Source organism: Hyperoodon ampullatus (genome assembly GCF_949752795.1).
Source record: "Hyperoodon ampullatus genome assembly, chromosome: 18".
In the NCBI taxonomy this organism is placed as follows: Eukaryota; Metazoa; Chordata; class Mammalia; order Artiodactyla; family Ziphiidae; genus Hyperoodon; species Hyperoodon ampullatus.
Window position 1 is genome coordinate 28,748,184 of NC_136931.1, and position 23,601 is coordinate 28,771,784.

A 23,601-nucleotide genomic window follows, 5' to 3' on the forward strand; every position below is an offset into this window, starting at 1 on the left:
GAGTCCGCCTGCCGATGCAGGGGACACGGGTTCGTGCCCCGGTCTGGGAGGATCCCACATGCCACGAAGCGGCTAGGCCCGTGAGCCATGGCCGCTGAGCCTGCGCGTCCGGAGCCTGTGCTCCACAACGGGAGAGGCCACAACAGTGAGAGGCCCACGTACCGCAAAAAAAAAAAAAAAAGTGAAGATAACTTAAGGGACCTATAGGACAACAGCATGCAGAATAACATTCACATTATAGGGGTGAAGAGAAAGAGAGGCTCACTTCAGATCTAAAGATGCACACAGACTGAAAGTGAGGAGATGGGCAATCTCTGTATTTTTTGGTTTCCCAGCACATGGAGATCAGCTTGGTGCTTTGTGACCACCTAGAGGGTTGGGATAGGGAGGGTGGGAGGCAGGGAGATGCAAGAGGGAAGAGATATGGAGACATATGTATATGTATAACTGATTCACTTTGTTATAAAGCAGAAACTAACACACCATTGTAAAGCAATTATACTCCAATAAAGATGTTTTAAAAAAAAAGTTATATTTACATCCTACAACAAGTCTATTAAGTCTTCAATAGCTTTATGTCTAGAAAACCAATGTACATATCTTAATTTAAAAATGCTTTATTGCTAAAAAACACTAACAATCATCTGAGCCTTCAGCAAGTCATAATCTTTTTGCTGGTGGAGCGTCTTGCCTCGATGTTGATGGCTGCTCACTGATCAGGGTGGTGGTTGCTGAACACTGGATTGACTACAGCAATTTTTAAAGATAAGACAACAATGCAGTCTGTGCACTGACTGATTGAATGATTTTTCTGTAGCATGAATGATTTCTCTGTAGCATGCAATGCTGTTTGATGGCATTTTACCCATAGTTTGACTTCTTTCAAAATTGCAGTCAATTCTCCCAAACCCTGCTGCTGCTTTACCAATTAAATTTATGTACAATAGTATCATAAATCCTTGTTGTCATTTTAACAATCTTCACAACATCTTTACCAGGAGTAGACTGCATCTCAAGAAGTCACTCTTTTGCTCATCCATAAGAAGCAACTCCTCATCTGTTAAAGTTCTATCACGAGATGGCAGCAATTCAGTCACATCTTGAATCTTCACTTCTAATTCTAGCTCTCTTGCTATTTCCATTACATCTGCAGTTACTTCCTCCAGTGAAGTCTTGAGCCCTTCAAAGTCATCCATGAGGGCTGGAATCAACTTCTTCTAAACTCTTGTTAGTGTTGATATTTTGACCTCTTCCCATGAATCATGAATGTTCTTAATGGCATCTAGAATGATGAATCCTTTCCAGATGGTTTTCAATGTACTTTGCCCAGATTCATCAGAGGAATCACTATCTGTGGCAGCTATAGCCTTATGAAATGTATTTCTTAAATAACAATACCTGAGAGTTGAAATTAGTCCTTGATCCATGGGCTGCAGAATGGATGTTATGTTAGCAGCATGAAAACAATAACAATCTTGTACATCTCCATCAGAGCTCTTGGGTGACCAGGTGCACTGTCAATGAGCAGTAATGTTTTGAAAGGAATCTTTTTTTCCTGAGCAATAGGTCTGAACAATGGGCTTAAAATATTCAGCAAACCATGTTGCAAACAAATTTGTCATCTAGGCATTGTTGTTCCATTTATAGAGCACAGACAGAGTAGATTTAGAATAATCCTTAAGGGCCCTAGGATTTTCAGAATGGTAAATGAGCACTGAATTCAGCTGAAAGTCACCAGCTGTTTTAGCCACTAACAAGAGAGTCAGCCTGTCCTTTGAAGCTTTGAAGTCAGACATTGACTTCTCCTCTCTAGCTATGACATTCCTAGAATGGCATCTTCTTCCAATAGAAGGCTGTTTAATCTACATTGAAAATCTGTTGTTTAGTGTAGCCACCTTCACTAATGATTTTAGCTAGATAATCTGGATGATTTGCTGCAGTTTCTACTTTGGCACTTGCTGTATCACCTTGTACTTCTATGTTATGGTGACAGCTTCTTTCCTTAAACCTCATGAATCAAGCTCAGTTAGCTTCAAACTTTTCTTCTGCAGCTTCCTCACCTCTCTCAGCTGTCACAGAATTAAAGGAAGTCAGGGCCTTGCTCTAGATTAGATTTTTTTTTTTTTTTTTTTTTTTTTTTTGCGGTACGCGGGCCTCTCACTGTTGTGGCCTCTCCCGTTGCGGAGCACAGGCTCCGGACGTGCAGGCTCAGCAGCCATGGCTCACAGGCCCAGCCGCTCCGCGGCATGTGGGATCTTCCCGGACCGGGGCACGAACCTGTGTCCCCTGCATCGGCAGGCGGACTCTCAACCACTGCGCCACCAGGGAAGCCCTAGATTAGATTTTGGCTTAAGAGAAAGTTGTGACTGGTTTGATCTTCTATCTGACCACTAAAACTTTCTCCATATCAGCAATAAGCCTGTTTTGCTTTCTTATCATTAGTGTGTTCACCGGAGCAGCACTTTTAATTTCCTTCAAGAACTTTCCCTTTGCATTCACAATGAGGCTAACAGTTTGGCACAAGAGGCCTAGCTTTCAGTCTATCTCAGCTTTCAACATGCCTTCCTTAGTAAGCTTACTCATTTCTAGCTTTTGATTTGAAATAAGGGACGTGCAACTCTTTCTTTCTCTCGAATATTGAGAGGCCATTGTAGGGTTTTTAACTGGCCAAATTTCAATATAGTTTTTTCTTGGGGAATAGGGAGGCCTGAGGAGAGGGAGAGACAGAGGGGAATGGTCCATCGATGGAGTAGTCAGAACACACAACACATTTATTAAGTTTGCCATCTTATATGAGCATGATTCCTGGCACCGCAAAACAATTACAATAGATCAAAGATCACTCATCACAGATCACCATAACACATATAATAATGAAGAATGTTTGAAATATTGTGAGAATTACCAAAATGTGACATAGAGACACAAAGTGAGCAAATTCTTTTGGAAAAATAGCACCAACAGATTTGCTCCACACAGGGTTGCCACAGACTTTTAATTTGTAAAAAATGCAATATCTGTAAAGCATAATAAAGTCAAGTGAAATAAAATGAGGGATGCCTATAAACGAGCCCAGATAGATAGATAGACAGATAGATAGATATAGATGATAGATAGTGGATGAATGGATGGATGGGTAGATAAATTCACCTCTTATCAATCATCCCACTCTAAACAAAGAAATCTGTTTCCTACAGGTCAAGGTATAAAAGCGGTTCCCTAAGCCTCAAAGTTGTGCTCTAGCAACTGTGACAATACCAGCCATGCTGCCCACTGGGCTGGCCCTCTCCCCGCCCTGCACATTTATGGTCGAGCTTCCACACACCTTTGCTGGCCTTTATCCCCCCACCCATTCTTTAGGTCCCAGTTTGAGACCCAACCCATCCATGGTGCACAGCAACCTCTTTGCCTGGGAATTCCCTTGTATTTGGACATAATCAAGTGACAGGTTTTTCTCTCCCCACTCCTCCCTTCCCAGGGAATAAAATGAGGTGCACACTTACAAACTTTTAGCAGAGCAGAAGGGCTATGGCGGGCTGGGTCAGTCTCAGCTGTGGGAAGGGGGTTCATCTTGTAGATTTGTTACCTGGGGCAGTGCCAGGCACGGCAGCTTCCCAGGTACAGGTCCTGAGCCTACCTTGCACCTTGTTCCACCTCTGCCAGGAGGGAAAACCCATGACTTTCAGCCAAGACCAGAGGCTGAGAGGGAGAAGAATCGGGCTTTGGGGGTCATGCAGAAAGGTCCAGAGTCCAAAGGGCCACTGAGGCAAGAGTAGAAAGAATAGGGACACACAGGGGAAGGAACTACTTTCTGCCCATCTGAGGCAGGCTCCTAGGGACTTGATGGGAAAGTAGAAAAAACAGGAAAGAAAAAAACTGCTGGCCCCAAACTCTGTTCCGCCTGGGAGTCATTTCAGTCTTTTGAGGTAATGAACTGTACTTTTCCCCTTTCCAAATCTTACAGGGAAAAGGGACAATGATCAATGGTATAGGTTTGTAACTTAACTATTTTGTATGGTTTTCTTTTCCTTCTAAGTTCTAGGGTATCATATCACCTGCATCCCAGGATCCCTGAGGGAAGGGAATTTTTTTCCCCCTTTTACATTGCTGACCTCTGCTGGATGAGAGGAAATTCACAGGTGAAGGCTGATTTGTCTCTAAAGTTTTGTTTGGGTTTGATTTAGTAATTCAAATTCAAGATTGTTTGAAAAAAATAAAGGATTTTTCTGTAAATAAATAACTTTTAAAATTTACAACAAGAAAGTGTTAAATATTTTATGTTTTTACAATGATGAAAAAGCGGAAGTGATTGTGAAATACATGTACCTGTATTGTTGATGAGTGTGAAGTGATGTGACCCTACGGAATTGAATTTGTAGAACGTAAGGAGAGTAATTTTAAAAGGGCCCTTGGGGTGTCCCTGGTGGCTCAGTGGTTAAGAATCCGCCTGCCAATGCAGGGGACACAGGTTCAAGACCTGGTCCGGGAAGATCCTACATGCCACGGAGCAACTAAACCCTGTGCGCCACAACTACTCAGCCTGCGCTCTGGAGCCTGCGATCCACAACTACTGAAGTCCACGTTCCTAGAGTCCGTGCTCTGCAACAAGAGAAGCCACCGCAGTGAAAAGCCCACCCACTGCAATGAAGAGCAGCCCCCCCTCTCTGCAACTAGAGAAAGCCCAGGCACATCAACGAAGACCCAATGCCGCCCAAAATAAATAAATAAAATAAATAAATTTATAAATCATTAAAAAATCAAATCAAATCAAAGGGCCTTTGATCCAGTTGGTCTTCTGCAAATCCAGAAGCCAGAAGTAATTTTAAAAAGTAAAAGTACTCACCTTTTGGCCGGAACTGCCATCTTCCAGTAATTCTCCAAAATGACCAACACAAAGGGAAAGAGGAGGAACACCTGCTACATGTTCTCTAGGTCTTTTAGAAAACATGGAGTTGTTCCTTTGGCCACATACATGCGAATCTACAAGAAAGGTGATACTGTAGATATCAAGGGAATGGGCACTGTTCAAAAAGGAATGCCCCACAAATGTTACCATGGTAAAACTGGGAGAGTCTACAATGTTACCCAGCATGCTGTTGGCATCATTATAAACAAACAAGTTAAGGGCAAGATTCTTGCCAAGAGAATTAATGTGCCTATCGAGCGTATTAAGCACTCTAAGAGCCGAGATAGCTTCCTGAAACCGGTGAAGGAAAATGGTCAGAAAAAGAAGGAAGCCAAAGAGAGAGGTACTTGGGGTCAACTGAAGTGCCAGCCTGCTCCACCCAGAGAAGCACACTTCATGAGAACCAACGGAAAGGAGCCTGAACTGTTGGAGCCCATTCCCTATGAATTCATGGCATGATGGGTGTAAAGAAAATAAAAGACCTGGACTGCAAAAAAAAAAAAAAAAAAAAAGTAAAAAAGTAAAAGTACTCATTCCCAAAGTTACTCATCAAATTATGCCCATAAATATCCAGGAACACACCATTGGCTAAAGAGATTGTGATATATCCACATCAGTCAGATATGAAAGCTGATTTTTTTCTTCTAGTTTTGTTGAGATACAATTGACATATAGCACTGTGTAAGTTGAAGGTGTACAGCATAATGATTTGACTTATACGTATCATGAAATGATGACCACAGTAAGTTTAGTGAACAGCCATCATCTCATACAGATACAAAATTAAAGAAACAGAAAACCTTTTTCTCCTTGTGATGAAAACTGTTAGAATTTATTCTCTTAACAACTTTCTTTAAACATACAGCAGTGTTAATTATATTTATTATGCTGTACATTATATCTCTAGTACTTATTTATCTGATAACTGGAAGTTTGTACCTTTTGACAACATTCATACAATTTCCCCTCCCTCACCCCTGCCTCTAGTAACCACAAATACAATCTCTTTTTGTATAAGTTTGCTAGTTTCTGTTCGCTCGTTTGTTTGTTTTTGAAGTGTAATTGCCCTAAAACAGTTAGTTCCTGTTACACAACATAGTGATCTGTTATTTCTATATATTTCAAAAAAAGCACCATGATAAGTCTAGTTACCATCTCTCACCATACAATAACACATAATTATTGACTATATTCCGCACACTGGGTATTTCACATCCATGACTCATTTTTTTACAGCTGGAAGTTTGTATTTCTTAATCTCCCTCCCCTGTTCTTCTCTTCTCCCCAACCCCCACTCCTCTGACAACCACCTTTTTGTTCTCTGCATCTACGACTATGTTTCTGTTTCGTTATGTTTGTTCATTTGTTTTGTGTTTTAGATTCCACATATAAGTGAAATCATATTTGTCTTTCTTTGTCTGACCTATTTTGCTTAGCGTAATAACCTCTAGGTCCATCCATATTGTCAAAAATGGCAAGATTTCATTCTTTTTTTATGGCTGAGTATATATATATATATATATATATATATACTCAGCCATACACACACACACACACACACACACACACACACACCCCACATCTTCTATGTCCATCTATTGATGGGCACTTAGGTTGCTTCCATATCTTACCTATTGTAAATAATTCTGCAATGAACATTGGGATACATATACCTTTTCAAATTAGTGTTTATGTCTCCTTTGGAAAAATACCCAGGAGTAAAACTGCTGGATCATATGGCAGTTCTATTTTCATTTTTTTTGAGAATTCTCCATACTGTTTTGCATAGTAACTGCACCAAATTTACATTCCACCAACAGTGCCAAGGGTTCCCTTTCCTCCACATCCTCCCCAACACTTGCTATTTGTTGTCTTTTTGATGACAGTCAGAATATTCTAACAGGTGTGAGTGATATCTCATCGTGGTTTTGATTTTCATTTCCCTGATGATTAGTGATGCTGAACATCTTTTCATGTGCCTGTTGGCCTTTGTATATCTTCTTTGGAAAAATGTCTGTTCAGGTCCTCTGACCATTTTAAAATCAGGTTGTTTGTCTTATTGATGTTGAGTTCTATGAGTTCTTTGTATATTTTGGATATTAACCCCTTATCATATATATCATTTGCAAATATCTTCGCCCATTCAATAGATGGCCTTTTTGTTTTGTTGATAGCTTCCTTTGCTGTGTAAAACCTTTTTAGTTTGATGTAGCCCCATTTGTGTGTTTTGGCTTTTGTTTCCTTTACCTGGGGAGACAGATCCAAAAAAATATTGCTAAGACTGTTGTCAAATAATGTACTGCCTATGTTTTCTTCTACAAATTTTATGGTTTCGGGTCCTACATTCAAGTCTTTAATCCCTTTTGAATGTATTTTTGTATATGGTGTGAGAAAGCAGTCTAGTTTGATTCTTTTGCATGTTGCTGTCCAGTTTTCCCAGCACCATTTATTGAAGAGGCTGTCTTTACCCCATTGTATACTCTTGCTAACTTTGTCCTACATTAATTGGCCATATAAGTGTGAGTTCACTTCTGGACTCTCTCTTCTGTTCCACTGATCTATGTGTCTTTGTGTGTGTGTGTGTGTGTGTGTGTATGCCAGTATCATCCTGTTTCGATTACTGTAGCTTTGTATCAGAGTTTGAAATCAAGAAACATGATACCTCCAGTTTTGTTCTTCTTTCTCAATATTGTTTTGGCTATTCTGTGTCTTTTGTATTTCCATACAAATTTTGGAAATACTAGTTCTAGTTCTGTGAAAATTTCCATAGGTATATTGATAGGAATTGTGTTGAATCTGTAGATGCCTTGGGTAGTAGGGTCATTTTAACAATGTCAATTTTTCCAATCCATGAGTATGGTAAATCTTTCCATTTGTTTGTGTCATGTTCAACTTTTTCATCAGTGTCTTACAGTTTTCTGAGTACAGGTCTTTTATCACCTTAGTTAGATTTATTTCTAGGTATTTTATTCTTTTTGATGTGATTGTGAATGGAATAGTTTTCTAAATTTCTCTTTCTGGTAGCTCATTGTTAGTGTATAGAAACACAACAGATTTCTGTATATTAATTTTGTATCCTGCAATTTTACTGAATGCATTGATGAGTTCTAATTTTTTTTCAGTGGTGTCTTTAGGATTTTCTATATATAGTATCATGTCATCTGCAAACAGTAAGTTTTACTTCTTTCTTTCCAATCTGGATTCCTTTTATTTCTTTTTCTTTTCAAAGTTCTGTGGCTAAGACTTCCAGTACTAAGTTGAATAAAAGTGGTGAAAGTGGGCATCCTTATCTTGTTCCTGACCTTAGAGGAAATGCTTTCAGCTTTTCACTATTGAGTATGATGTTACCTGTGGGTTTGTCATATATGGCCTATATTATGTTGAGATTTGTTCCCTCTACATCCACTTTTTTGAGAGTTTTTATCATAAATGGATGTCGAAATTTGTCAAAAGATTTTTCTATATCTATTGAGATTATCATATGATTTTTATTCTTCAATTTGTTGATGTGGTGTTTCACAGTGATCAATTTGCAGATATTGAACTATCCTTGCATGTCTGGCATAAATTCTGCTTGATCATGGTATATGTTCCCTTTAATGCGTTGTTGAATTCAATTTGCTAATATTTTGCTAAGGAATTTGCATCTATGTTCATTAGTGATATTGACCTGCAGTTTTCTTTTTTGTGATATCTTTGCCTGGTTTCAGTATCAGGGTGATGTTCGCCTTCTGTAATGAGTCTGACTCAGGTCATTTCAAATTCCTGCTTCTGCCCTGGATCTCCAAGCATGTGAAATTTTGTGTGTGCCCTTAAGAGTGGAGTCTCTATTTTCTACAGCCCTCTGTCTCTCATGAAAGTTAGACCCTGGCCTTCCAAGCCAAATGTTCTGGGGGCTCATCTTCCCAGTGCAGGACCCCTGGACTGGGGAGCCCAGTGTGGGGCTTTGACCCCTCACTCTTGAGGGGAACCTCTGCAATTGTAATTATAATCCTGTTTGTGGGTTGCCTATGCAGGGGTATGGATATGGACTATATGACATCTCTGCGCCTCATACCCATTTCATTGTAGTTCCTTTTAAAATTAATATCTTTAATTATACAAGATCTTTTCTGCTAGTCTTCAGGTCATTCTCATTGATAGTTGGTCTGTAAATAGGTGTAATTTAGGTGTGCCCATGAAAATAGGTGAAATTGGGATCTTCCTACTCTGCCATCTTGGCCATGCCCCATAAGAGCTGATTTTTTAAAGACCTTCTGGCAACTTGGAAAATACATATGACACATGCTTAATGCTCAGCAGTTCTTATTCAGGGTGTGCACTGAACATGTAAAAACTGAAAATATAGATTCCCAAGTCCTACCCAAGAAGATTATGCCTAAGTTGGACTGGGTGTGGAAGGGCACTGGATTCTGGAAAAACCCTCCAAGTGTATCTTCTACTTACACCCCATATAAAATTCTGAATTAAATGAAAAAAACCTGGATGTTTTTTAAATTTGATAAAACATTTGATTGCATGTGGACAGGAACAAGGAGGGAAGAGGGCCCTGTATCTGGATGAAGTGGATACATGCTCCCTCCTGCAAGGTACCAACCAAAATAAGAACCATATCTGATGACACTAGGACTGCAAGCAGTATATAAATAATGTATAATTTCATTTAATATAATAATATTTAAAAATATGAGTTGAGTGATATTTTTCTAGCTGTTAGTTTTGCCAAATACCAATGTAGAAATTAGCTTTTTGCAGCTGCAGAGGCAACTGAATTTCCAGCTTGCTTGTATGTGGCTCAGTCACTCTTTTAACAGCCATAAAATGGCCCGAACATCACTGATCCACAACTCTCAAAATCACCTAAACTGGGCTTCCCTGGTGGCGCAGTGGTTGAGAGTCTGCCTGCCGATGCAGGGGACACGGGTTCGTGACCCGGTCTGGGAAGATCCCACATGCCGCGGAGCGGCTGGGCCCGTGAGCCATGGCCGCTGAGCCTGCGCATCCGGAGGCTGTGCTCCGCAACGGGAGAGGCCACAACAGTGAGAGGCCTGCATATCGCAAAAAAAAAAAAAAAAAAAAAAAAATCACCTAAACTAGAGATAATCCAACAGCTTTGGACCATCTGCTGAGGGAGGCAGGCAGCATGGCAGGAAGAGTCTTGCGCTGGAGAGACAAGAGACTCAAGGCCTGGTGTTGACTTGCTGCTAACTCACAAGTGATCTTGGATGAGTCCCTTCACCCTTGCAGATTACTGTAAAATGAGAGGTAAGGGGTCCAAACTTAAACACCTTCAGGGGGCAGGTAATATCAGTGAGTGAAATGGGCCAGGACCAAGACAATGGAGAATAGTGAGGACTGGGGAAAGTTGAGAGTTCATGCCTTTGTAAAGGGATAGCCACTCCTCAGCTCCTGAAGATTGTTTTATCAGGGTTGCTGAGAACAGTTATTAAGGTTGTGCACTGCACAAGGACACTATTTCAGAGGACATGTCATTCATATCATAGATGTAGATATTTTCTGTAGAGGGTTTTGAGGAAAGGATACCTTCTAATTTGCACGAAGGTGTTATATGGGCTTTCAGAAGCCCTAGTTACCATGTGGGGATACAGTTCTAATGTTGTCGGTTCTGTTATTGTTTTTGAGAAGCTGGAAATATGGCTTTTAATGTGAAATGTCCCTAATTTAAAATTAGGTGGAAACTAATTCCAAAACATATTTGACATTGTGTGAGCTAACCAAAACTCTTCTGGGGGTCAGATTCAGGCTGTAAGTTGAAGATCTCTGACCCAGAAAAACTGTAAGTTACTGACATTTCAGAGGCCCTCCTATTCTATGTACCTCATGTAATTTTGAAGGAATCAGAAATAAATAGTAATTACCTGGGTAAATTACATGGATGTAACAGGAATTATATGGATATAAAAAGTAAAAGTGCATCCTTTGAATGATGGTATGTATAACATTCTCCCTACTTATCATCTGGTTAACTTTAATTCATCCTTTCTTATTACAAATGTTATTTCTCCAGAGAGAGCTTCCTAAGACTTTCACCTAAATTAGGTTCCCCTCTTACACTTTCTTAAAACAGCTTCCTTTACTAAGTGAACTCTTCAGCTTTATATCTTAAGATAGTCACTTGTGTGAATGTTTGCTTACTGTCTGTTTGCTCACCATTTGGTGGAGGGTATGTCTTTGTTAACCGTTGTCTCCCCAGTGGGGCTATTGCTGGTGCATATCAGGCACCCAATGTAGATTTATTGAATGATGGATTAGTCTCCACCTCATCAGTAAAACATCCTTTCTTCTTGGTATCTCCGACTGAACTTGCTGCCTGGTGTTTGACTTCTGCATTCCAGAACTTGGAGGATATCCGGTTTCCATTTCTGAGCAGGGTCTCTGGTATGTCCCTCTCCCCGACATAACTCCTGAGCCAGAGAAGAGAGCCAGTTCAAGGCAGTGATGTTCAGGACATCCATGCTTGGTTTGTGGCTAAAACCCACCTAGATGGGGGTTGGAGGACACATAATTCAGGTAACACACACCAAGTATGTTAGAACGTTCACTTCATCTTGGATGCTGGGGTAGAGGGGGAGAGTTTTCAGCCCATAATTAAATTCTGCTCCCTGTACATATTTTGCATTCTTATTTTATTTTATATGAGTAACAAGATCATTATGATGCCAACTAAAAGGCCAGCCCTCCTGCAGATTTATTGAAGAAACCTCGTAGCTTTCCAAGGCAAACTGCATTTTTTGACGTTGAAAATAATTCTTTAAAGATCATCCCCAAGTTCCCAAAACATCAGCTAAAGCAGTTGATTCCATAAAGTAGCTAAACACAGATGAAGCTAATGATTGTGGGAGAAACCGCAGAAGGAGAAGGAAAACCAGAATCACACAAAGATAACTTGTCAAGGAGCAAAAGAGAAAATGAAAGGCAGGCGCAGAGAAAGGAAGGTTAAGAAAGAAAGAGAAGCAAGGAGAGTTCTGGAAGAGGACATGATCAGGGGGAGGGTGTCCGTCCAAAACTCCAGCCCCAGCTCTTTCAGTCTCTGTCCCACGCTCATGTTCAAGTCCAGCTGTAAGTAATCCTCGGTCTGACCATAGGCCGGCCACAGGGGCAGGCCTTCCCCATTAGGATTCCTGGAAGTGAGAGATTTTCAGCCTCATACACCTGGTTACGGAGGATGTTGGGAGGTTCACTTACCCAATCCGAGCAAAGTTAGCCCAATATCTCATCATGTTCCTGCTCAGCCATTTCTCTTCCTCTGTAGCTCCTTCCGAAGGAGATAAGCACAAAATCCCGCTCTCACAATGATTCGCCAGAAGCCTAAGGGGCCTCACATTGGATGAATCACTTTCACACCTTTCCTCCCATTTCATCCTTAACAGCCTACCAAGTCACTGCATTCATCGTGTACTTGCAGATACTGACTTGCTTGAGGAATCATGGTCCCAAATGGTGGAGGCTGAACACACATCTTCCCTGACCATCCAACGCTCTTCCTGCCCTTTCCACGGGACTGCAAGTTCCTTGGGGACAGAGACACCTCCCTCTCTCGATCAATCAATCAATTACTGTACTTCTTTATTTGAAAATGTAACACTGCTTAAAGCACAAAATTCAAAATGCAGGAAGTATATCTAATGAAAGTAAGTTTCTCCCTGTCTCTTCCCTCTAGTCACCGAGTTATCAGCCTCAGAGGCAACCATTGTTACCACATTCTTGAGCGTACTTCTGAAGGAGTCTAGACATGCATGAGGGTTTAAGCAGACACTTTTAACACACTTGGTGCTACAGTGGACACACATTATAATCTTTCTCTTTCACTAAAATTGTATCCAGGAGTTAGTTCCATATTGCTGCCTATAAACCTTCCATTTACTGTTCTTTGTTGCTCTATAAATATATAATACATAAATATATATGTGTAAATATATAATTCATGTATCCAGTACTGTATTGATGGGTCTTGACATTTTTTCAATCTTTTGCTCGTAAAAGCAATGTTTTAGTGTGTGTGTGTGTATATTTTTGCACATGTGGAAGTATAATTGCACAAAAAATCCCAGAAGTTGAATTGCTGGGCTAAAAACTACATGCATTTTAAATTTTGATAGAGTTTTCCATTGACATATGAGGTTGTCAATTTTCCCCCACCTGCTCAAATACGTTATGTAAAATGTTCTTCCCAACCTTGATCTATGAAAAATGAGTCCTTGGTCAAGGTTAGTTTTTAATCCTCTTTGCTATGAGCGAGGTTGAATGGATTTTTATGTTTAAAAGCCACATGTTTCCCTTTCCATAAACTATTTATATCTGTTACCCAGTTTTTGGCTGGGTTGTGTTTTTCTCATTGATTTTATGAGCTCTTTAGATATCAAGGAATTTAACCCTTTGATACATACATATGTTGTTCATTTTTTTCCATTTTTGAGAGTCCATGTGCCCATCACATAGTACAGGTTCAGTGATGGTTACTGAGTAATAATAATAGTAGTATTTCTTAAGCACTCACCATATTATTTATGAGAATTGTTTCATTTAATCCTTATGACAACCTAGGAGGTAGTTCTGTTAGTATTGGCATTATAAGATAAGACAGAATAAATAAAACAATGAACAGACCACACTGCACAGACACACTCTAGAGGAGAGGTTCTGTCCTTTTCATGGAGAGGCTAGCATGAACTGGTTAAGAGCCTACACTGTGCAATTTTTTAACTAAATAGTTTAGTCATAACTCCTGTGTGTAGTTCTTATGGTTTTTTAAATTTTGATAACCTCATCTGATTGGCTTATTATTTTAGGAACTGAACAGGTCATAAATTCAGGAATAAATGAGCTAACCTCACCAGAAACAGTTCACAAGCATTTACATTAGATCACCTGGATCCAGACCACTTTCAGCTGCAGTTATGAAAAATGTGGTTCTTGCCTTTGAAAGCCCTGAATGGCAGCCTCACGGGAGCTCTGGGAAGGGCAGGGAGGGTGAGACAAGGTGTCAAAGAGAAGGAAGTAAGTGGGTTGTTTTTTTTTTTCCAAAAAAATCAGATTGCATGAGTGCCCCCAAGTGCCCACCCCTATAGGCTTTAGTCCAGAGAAAAACACTCATCAAGCAAATGTTGCGGGGCCCCTTTTTCTAAAACTACGAGTGGAGACATTCTCCAGGGAAAGGTTGTGTCTGTAAACCACCCTGCCAGTCCTCCCAGCCCCTGCATAGTGTTGCGGTTGGTGAGGCTTTGCGCTAACAGTGGAGATTCTCATCTTCTCCCCAACTCATCCCAAGCTCATGTTCCTGCAAGAGCAGGAGCCCCTGAAGCCAGTTTCTTACCAAACATGACAATGTCGCCCTTCAGGAAGGCACCTCCAAAGACAAAGCAGATTTCATCAGTGTGATCAGCTTTGACAAAAGGTGGCTTCTTATCCTTTAAGCACTGGGGCTGATGCTGAAACTCATAGATGTAGACAGGTGCACCAGCATCTGCAGAAAGGTAGGAAGGGTTTGTGGCAGGCATGCATGCAGTGGGCAGTAGGGGCTGGCCCTGCATTTCCGTCCATCTAGTCTGGGATCCACAGACTCGTGGGTGGAACAGCCCAGAGACAATGTGAGGCTAGTGTTTCCTGTTACAGTGGCCCTCATGCCCCTGGAGATAGAACTCACTACCCCTCAGGGCAGCCTGAGAGGGCAACAGTACTACTTCTCAAAAAAAAAACCCCTTTATACTGATCCGAGATCTACCTCCTTGTGACTTCCTTTGTTTGACCCTGGTTCAACTGTCCGGGGAAAACAGAACAAAACTATTTCCTACTACCAAGATGCTCTGCTGCATCCTATGTTTCTTCACCTCTCTTCTAAAGGTCTTTGCTCTGTAATTTCCCCTCTTTCTCTGCATCATCAGTTTTTCTCTATTGGATCATCACCATCAGTAGCAAACATGCTTACAAAGTCTCTCATTAAAGCACACACACGTTTGCACACATATATGCACACACATATGGGCACACACAGAAGCACACACAAACATATCAATACATACTCTTGGTCTCAACTTCCCCTCCAGTTACTGGCTTATTTCTCTAAATCCCTTCTAGCAAGCCTTACAGTGAAGTTGCCTTATTATCTCTGCTTCCTTTCCTCTCATTTTCTCTTTTAATAGAAGTATCATGTATGGACAATAAAAAGCACGGATTTTAAGTGTACATTTTGATGAGTTTTTACAAATGCATGCACGTTCATGTAAACACCACCCCAAGCAGGATACAGAGCATTTCCATCACCCCAGAAGTTCCCTTGTATCTCCTTCTAGTCACTCTACCAAGAGAAAACCAGTTTTTATTCCTATCACAATTGATTAATTTTGCTTGTTCTTGAACTCTGTATAGAATAACACAAAATGTACTCTTTTGTATCCGGCTTCTTTTGCTCAGCATAATGCTTTTGAGGTTCATCCATGTTTTGCCTGTATCAATAATTGACTCCTAATCACCAAGTAGTAAGCTACTGCATGAATATACCATAAATTACTTATCCATTCATCTGATGATAGACATTTTGGGTTCTTTCCAATTTTGGGCTATTATGATTAAAGCTGCTGTGGCTATCCATATACAAGTCTTTTCTGTGGTTGAGTAACAGGGTAGGTGTATGTTTATAAGAAACTTACAGTTTTCCAGGGTGATTGTAACCATTTCACATTCCCACCAGAAGTTCTGAACATTCCACATCCTTGGCAATACTTTTTGGTATATGGTTTGAGTTTCTAATATTAGCCATTTTAGCAGGTGTAAATGGTTGCCTCATTTTGGTTTCACTTTGCATTTCCCTGATGACAATGTCGAGCACCTTTTCATGTGCATTTTGCTTTCATTCATCCTCTTTAGTGAAGTGTCTTTTCAAGCCTTTTACCCATTTGTAATTGGATTATTTGTCTTTTCACTACTGAACTGTAAGAGTTCTTCTATTCTGGATATGAATTTTTTGTCAGGTTTGTATTGTGAATATTTTCTTCCAGTCTGTGGCTTGCTTTTGCTTCACAGTAATTAAAAAAAATTCACCAACATAAAAGTCAGCATTTTAACAATTTCAAAGTGTATAATTCAGTGGCTTTTAGTACGTTCAGAATGTTGTCCAACCATCACCACTATCTAGGTCCAGAACATTTTCATCACCTCAGACAGAAACCCAGACCCATTCAAGCAGTCATTCCCTCACTCACCCCTCCCCTTAGCCCTTGGGAATTTTATGGTGCTATAGATTTGCCTACTCTGGACATTTCACATAAATAGAATCACACAACATATAGCCTTTTATAGGTTTCTTCCACTTAGCAGTTTTTCCAAGATTCATCCATATTGTAGCATGTATCAATATTTCATGGCTAAATTATAATCCATTGTATATATATACACCAGCTTTTCTTTATCTATTCACCAATTGATGGACATTTGGGTTGTTACTTCTTTTTGGCTACCATTAATAAGGCTGCTATGAACACTCATGTAAGATTTTTGTTTGACCACTTATCTAAAAAATTTTTTTATTGGAGTATAGTTGCTTAGGAGTGTATTTGCTGGGTTGTTGACACTTCTACGTTTAATTTTTTGAGGAACAGCCAAACTGTTTTCTACAATGGGTGCACCATTTTACATTCCCATCAGCAGTATATGAGTGTTCCAATTTCTCCACATTCTCAACAACACGTTATTTTCTGGATTTGTTGTTGTTGTTTTTTGTTTGTTTGCTTATTGTAGCTACTCCAGTGGATGTGAAGTGGTATCTCGTAGTTATGATTTTCATTTCTTTAATAACAAATGATGTTGATCATTTTTTCATGTGCTTATTAGCCATTTATATATCTTCTTTGGAAAACTGTCCATTCAATCCTTTGCCCATTTTTTATTTGAGTTGTTTGGGCTTTTTGTTTGTTTGTTTGTTTGTTTACTTGTAAGAGTTCTTTATATATTCTGAATAATAGACCCTTATCAGCTATATGATTTGCAAATATTTTCTCCCATTCTGTGGGTTGTCTTTTCACTTTCTTTATATTGTCCTTTAATGCACAGTAATTTTTAATTTTGATAAAGTCCAATTTTTTCTTTTTTGTTTATATTTTTGGTGTTATATCTAAGAATCCATTGCCAAATCTGAGGTCATAGACATGTACCCTGTTTTCTTCTAAGACGTTTACAGTTTCACCTCTTACATTTAGGTCTCTGATCCATTTTGAGTTAATTATTTTTTAACATCTTTATTGGAGTATAATTGCTTTACAATGGTGTGTTAGTTTCTGCTTTATAACAAAGTGAATCAGCTATACATACACATATATCCCCATATCTCCTTCCTCTTGCATCTCCCTCCCACCCTCCCTAACCCACCCCTCTAGATGGTCACAAAGCACTGAGCTGATCTCCCAGTGCTATGCTGCTGCTTCCCACTAGCTATCTATTTTACATTTGGTAGTATATATTAAGTCCATGCCACACTCTCACTTTGTCCCAGCTTACCCTTCCCCCTCCCCATGTCCTCAAGTCCATTCTCTATGTCTTTATTCCTGTCCTGCCCCTAGGTTCTTCAGAACCATTTTTTTTTTAGATTCCATATATATGTTTTAGCATACGGTATTTGTTTTTCTCTTTCTGACTTAACTTCACTCTGTATGACAGTCTCTAGGTCCATCCACCTCACTACAAATAACCATTTTGAGTTAATTTTTGATTATGGTGTGAGGGTAGGGTTCAATTTCATTCTTTTGCATGTGTTATTCAGTTGTCCCAGCACAATTTGTTGAAAAGACTATTTTTTCCCCATTGAATGGTCTTGGCAGCCTTGTGTAAATCATTTGACCATAGATATATATAGGTTTATTTCTGGACATTGATCTGTTTGTCTATTCTTATGCCAGTAGCACACCACCTTGATTACCATTGCCTTGTAGTAAGTGAGTTTTAAAATCAGTAAATGTGAGTCTTCCAGCTTTGTTCTTTTTCAAGATTATTTTGGCTATTCTGGGTCCCCTGAAATTCTGTATGAATTTTAGGATCAGCTTGTCCATTTCTGCAAAAAAGGAAGTCAGAATTTTGATAGGAATTGCATTAAATTTGGGAGTATTGCCATCTTAAATCTAAATCTTCCAAACCATTTATTCTTTCATTTCTTTCAGCAATGTTTTATAGTTTTCAGTGCACATATCTTGTACCTCTTTGGTTACATTAATTTCTAAGTAATTTACTCTTTTTGATGCTAATTCTATTCTAAATGAAGTTGTTTTCTTAATTTCATTTTTTGATTGTTCACTGCTAGTGTGTAGAAATAAAACTGACTTTTGTATGCTGATCTTGTAGCCTGAAACTTTGTTGAATTTATTAACTCATGGTTTTTTGTGGATTCTTTAGAATTTTCTACACATAATATCATGCCATCTGTGAATAGACAGTTTTGCTTCTTTCTTTCCAATTTAGATTCCTTTTAATTTGTCCTCGCTAGAACTTGAATAGAAATGGTGGGAGGAAACATCTTTATCTTGTTCCTGATCTTAGGGAAAGATTTCAGTCTTTCACCATTAAGTAAGATATCAGCTGTGGGTTTTTCACATAAGTCCTTTATCAGTTTGAACAAGGTCCTGTGTATTCTTAGTTTGTTGTGTGTCTCCATCATGAATGTGTGTTGAATTTTGTCAAATGCTTTTTCTGCATCTAATAAGATAATTGTGTGTTTTTCCTGTATTCTATTAATAAGGTATATTATATTGATTGATTTTCATATATTGAACCATGCTTATATTCCTGGGATAAATCCCAATTGATTATCGTATACAATCCTTTTAATATGCTAGATTCAGTTGTTAGGATTTTATTGAGGATTTTTGCAACTAGGCTCATATGGGATATTGGTCTATAGTTTTCTTTTCTTGTGATGTCTTTGTCTGGCTTTACTATCAGGGTACTACTGGTCTCATAGGACGAGTTATGAAGTATTCCCTCCTCTTTCACTTTTTTGAAAGGGTTGAGAAGGATTGGTTTTAATTCTTCTTTAAATGTTTGCTAGAATTCAACAGTGAAGACAACTGGTCCTGGGATTTCCTTTGTTGGTAGGTCTTTGCTTACTGATTCAATAATTTCTTTTGTCATAGGTATATTTAGATTTTCTATTTCTTCTTGAATTGGTTTTTGTAGTTTTTGTGTTTCTAGGAATTTCTCAATTTCATCTACCTAATTTGTTGCCATACACCTGCTCATAATAATCCTTTTTATTTCTGTAATGTCTGTAGTAATGCACCTACTTTCATTTCTCATTTGAGTCTTCTTTCTTTCTTGGTCAGTCTGATTAAAAGTTTGTCAATTTTGTTGTTTTTCTTTTTTTTCAATAGACACTTTTATTTTTATTTTTTTTTGCGGTACGCGGGCTTCTAACTGCTGTGGCCTCTCCCGTTGTGGAGCACAGGCTCCGGACGTGCAGGCTCAGCGGCCATGGCTCAGGGGCCTAGCCGCTCCACGGCATGTGGGATCTTCCCGGACCGGGGCACGAACCCGTGTCCCCTGAATCGGCAGGCGGACTCTCAACCACTGCGTCACCAGGGAAGCCCTATTTTTAAAATTAATTAATTTACTTTTATCTTTGGCTGTGTTGGGTCTTCATTGCTGCGTGCAGGCTTTCTCTAGTTGTGGCAGCGAGCGAGGGCTACTCTTCGTTGTGGTGTGTGGGCTTCTCATTGCGGTGGCTTCTCATTGCAGAGCATGGGCTCTAGGTGTGCAGGCTTCAGTAGTTGTGGCACATGGGCTTAGCTGCTCCACGGCACGTGGGATCTTCCTGGACCAGGGATAAAACCTGTGTCCCCTGCATTGGCAGGCAGATTCTTAACCACTGCACCACCAGGGAAGTCTCTGTTGTTTTTCAAAGAACCAAATTTTATATTCATCCATTCTCTCTATTGATTTTATACTCTATTTCATTTATCTCTGCTCTAATATTTATTATATTCTTCCTTCTGGTTGGATTTACTTTGCTCTTATTTTTCTAGTTACTTAAGGTGGAAGGTTGGGTTATTGATTTGAGAAAGGGGGATGGAAGAAAGGGAAAAGGAAAGAGAGAAAGAAAGAAAGAAAGAAAGGAAGGAAGAAAGAAAGAAAGTAGTGAGAAAGAAGGAAAGAAAGGAAGGAGGGAGGGAGGGAGGAAGGAAGGAAGAAAGAAAGAAAGAAAAAAGAGATAAAGGGAGAAAGAAAGAAGGAAAGAGAGAAAGCAAGAAGGAAGGAGGGAGGGAAGGAAGGAAGGGAGGGAGGGAGGGAGGAAGGAAGGAAGGAAGGGAGAAAGGAAAGAAGGGCAGGTTTCAGAAATACACTCACACACCTATGGTCAATTAATCTTTGACAAACGAGGCAAGAATATGCAATGAAGAAAAGGCAGTCTCTTCAGCAAGTGGCATTGAGAAAGCTGGACAGCCACATGTAAATCAAAGAAGTTAGAACGCACCCTCACACCATACACAAAAATAAACTCAAAATGGCTTAAAGATTTAAATATAACACATGACACCATAAAACTTCTAGAAGACAACATAGGCAAAACATTCTCTGACATAAATCGAAACAATGTTTTCTTAGGTCAGTCTCCCAAGGGAATGGAAATAAAAGCAAAAATAAACGAATGGGACCTAATCAAACTTACAAGTTTTTGTACAGCAAAGGAAACCATAAACAAAACAAGACAACCTACGGACTTGGATAAAATGTTTGCAAATGATGCGACTGACAAGGGCTTAATTTCCAAAATAAACAAACAGTTAATATAACTCAACAACAACAACAACAAAACAAACAACCCAATCAAAAAATGGGCAGAAGACCTAAATAGACATTTCTCCAAAGAAGACATAGGCATGGCCAACAGGCACATGAAAAGATGCTCAGCATCACTAATTATTAGAGAAATGCAAATCAAAACTACAATGGGATACCATTTCACATCGGTCAGAATGGCCATCATTAAAAAGTCTACAAATAACAAATGCTGGAAAAGGTATGGAGAAAAGGGAACCCTCCTACACTGTTGGTGAGAATATAAGTTGGTGCAGCCACTATGGAAAATAGTATGGAATTTCCTCAAAAAACTAAAAATAGGGCTTCCCTGGTGGCGCAGTGGTTGAGAGTCCGCCTGCCGATGCAGGGGATGTGGGTTCGTGCCCTGGTCTGGGAGGATCCTCCGCGGCTGGGCCCATGAGCCATGGCCGCTGAGCCTGCGCGTCTGGAGCCTGTGCTCCACAACGGGAGAGGCCACAACAGTGAGAGGCATGCGTACCGCAAAAAAAAAAAAAAAAAAACTAACTAAAAATAAAGTTGGCATATGATCCAGCAATCCCACACCTGGGCTTATATCTGGACAAAACTATAATTCAAAAAGATACATGCACCCCTATGTTCATAGCAGCACTATTCACAATAGCCAAAACATGGAAACAACCTAAATGTCCATCGACAGATGAATGGATAAACAAGATGTGGGGTGTATATATATATATACTACTCAGCCATAAAAAGAATGAAATAATGCCATTTTCAGCAACATGAATGGACAGATTATCATACTAAGTGAAGAAAGTCAGAAAGAGAAAGACAAATACCATATGAGATTCCACTCATATGTGGTACCTAAAATATGACAACAAATGAACTTATCTATGAAACAAACAGACTCAGACATGGAGAATAGACATGTGGTTGCCAAGCAGGAGGGGGGTGGGGAGGGATGGAGTGGGAGTTTGGGGTTAGCAGATGCAAACTGTTATATATAGAATAGATAAACAACAAGGTCCTACTGTATAGCACAGGGAAGTATATTCAATATCCTGTGATAAACCATAATGGAAGAGAATATTAAAAAGAATATATATATATACACATATATATATCTGAATCACTTTGCTGTACAGCAGAAATTTGCACAACTTTGTAAATCAACTATACTTCAATTTAAAAAATAAATAAAAATAAAAATTGTTTAAAAAGAAAGAAGGGCAGGTTTGCTTCCCCACGAGTAATCTTCTCTTTCTGATTGCTCCACTACTGCTTAGAGTTAAGATATTTGGGAAGACACTTCCGAAGAGGAAGGAAAGTGGAGTCCAGGCCCCAGAAAATATGGAGGGGTAGAATTTTTCTACATGGTCCTGAAGAAGGTGAAGGAATATAAACAACAAGGACTGATCAACATTCCTGAACTCTGAAAGGCAGGGAAACTGCAAAGGTCAGCATGCAGGGCTATATCCCAGACAGCCTTGGGAACTCCCTCTCAGCAAAGGAACAGAGGGCAGAGCAGGTGGACAGTCAGCAGGCAACAGGGATCCCTGCAGCCACCAGCCTTGCAGGAGGAGCGGTGCTAGGAGACTCACCTCTGTGATATTGAGCTGTGACCAGCCCAGGGATCACAAAGAACACATCTGCAAGCAAATCCAGGAAGCAATTTCGTATATCAGTCAGAGAGTGCTTGTTGTAGAAATATTCATTAGCCACAAAGTATAAATACTGGTCAGGGATATGCTGTAAAACATCATGGTTGCAAGAGATCTAGGTCAACAGCAATAGCCAACACACAGCAACAACAGTCAAACATTTGCCTTTGCAGGCAAAATTCTGAGTGCTTTACATGCATTGTCTCATTTAATCCACGCAGTGACCCTATGATGCAAGTATCAAAATCAGCCCCATTTAACAGGTGAGGGAACTGAGGTTTAGAGAGGTTAAGTGGTTTGTCCAAAGTGGTGGAACCATGATTCCTTCACAAGTCTATCTGCATCCAAATCTCATTCTCTAATCACAGTATGCACGCCTCTCTGAAATATTTCAGAAACAGCCACCCATGGGCAGATCTGGCTACATTGTTTGTGCGGCCCAGTGCAAAGTGAAAAATGTGAGGTCCTTTTTCAAAAACTCGAAGAATTTCAAGGTAGTTACAACTGAACATTCAACCAAGTATAGGACTCTTCTAAGCATGAGGCCCTTTGAACTACACAGGTTGCACACTCCTGAGGCTGGCCCTGCTCCTGGTACCAGCACTGTCTCCAGACCTTTGCTCTTTGATCTAAGCGAGTTGGTCTCTTGGAGTTACCTCTTCTATGAAAAAAAAATTGTTGTTTATTTATTGTTGTTGTTGTTCAACAACAATTGTTGTTCAGAGGATCACACAAGATACAAAAAGAAAAGCATGCTGCCTGGCACAGAGCAGGCCTTCAGTTCTGTCAGTTCCCTCTGAAACCCATTGCCAAGTCCTTTAACAGAGCATCCCATGCTTTTTTGACCTGACACCAGGCTGCCTCCCAGTTTTCAGTCCTTCAGTGTGGCTCCAGCACAGATGCCAGAGGATGGAAGGGAAACATCATAAAGTTTCAAGGTCTGCCACATTGGTGATGTTCTTGGGAGTCTGGTGCTCTGGGGAACACTGGGAAAAGTTACTGCACCTCAACCCCCTAACACTAAGACAGAGGCACAGCCCTTCGTAGGTTTCTTTGGGATTTGGAGGCAGCGTATACCACGCCAGGGAATGCTGCTTGGACACATTCACTGGGTCCTCTGAAGGCCGACTGCCTTTAATCAGACCCAGAGCAAGTGAGGGCTCTGCAGCAGGTCCAGGTTCTGGTGCAAGTTCCCCTGCGTGGCCCATAGGACCAGCAGACACCTTGGTGCTTGAGGTATCCAAGGGGGGT

General features: G+C 40.0%; 2 protein-coding genes across 2 annotated transcripts in view; one reads left to right on the forward strand and one right to left on the reverse strand.

Annotated features, from left to right (window-relative positions):
- Nucleotides 1–4,882: 4,882 nt before the first annotated feature.
- LOC307066376 (large ribosomal subunit protein eL21-like) lies at nucleotides 4,883–5,365 on the forward strand (the record flags this gene model as incomplete). The annotated part of the gene is made up of 1 exon (XM_079723514.1): nucleotides 4,883–5,365. One exon carries the CDS (start codon nucleotides 4,883–4,885, stop codon nucleotides 5,363–5,365), a length of 483 nt encoding a protein of 160 aa, XP_079579640.1.
- Nucleotides 5,366–11,816: 6,451 nt separating this feature from the next.
- CES5A (carboxylesterase 5A) overlaps nucleotides 11,817–23,601 on the reverse strand; it is a gene marked incomplete at both ends in the record, with an annotated part of 28,324 nt that continues 16,539 nt past the window's right edge. The window contains 4 exon segments of the mRNA XM_079723982.1: nucleotides 11,817–12,048; nucleotides 12,113–12,182; nucleotides 14,241–14,390; nucleotides 22,291–22,438. Coding sequence (XP_079580108.1) covers nucleotides 11,817–12,048; nucleotides 12,113–12,182; nucleotides 14,241–14,390; nucleotides 22,291–22,438 — 600 coding nt within the window.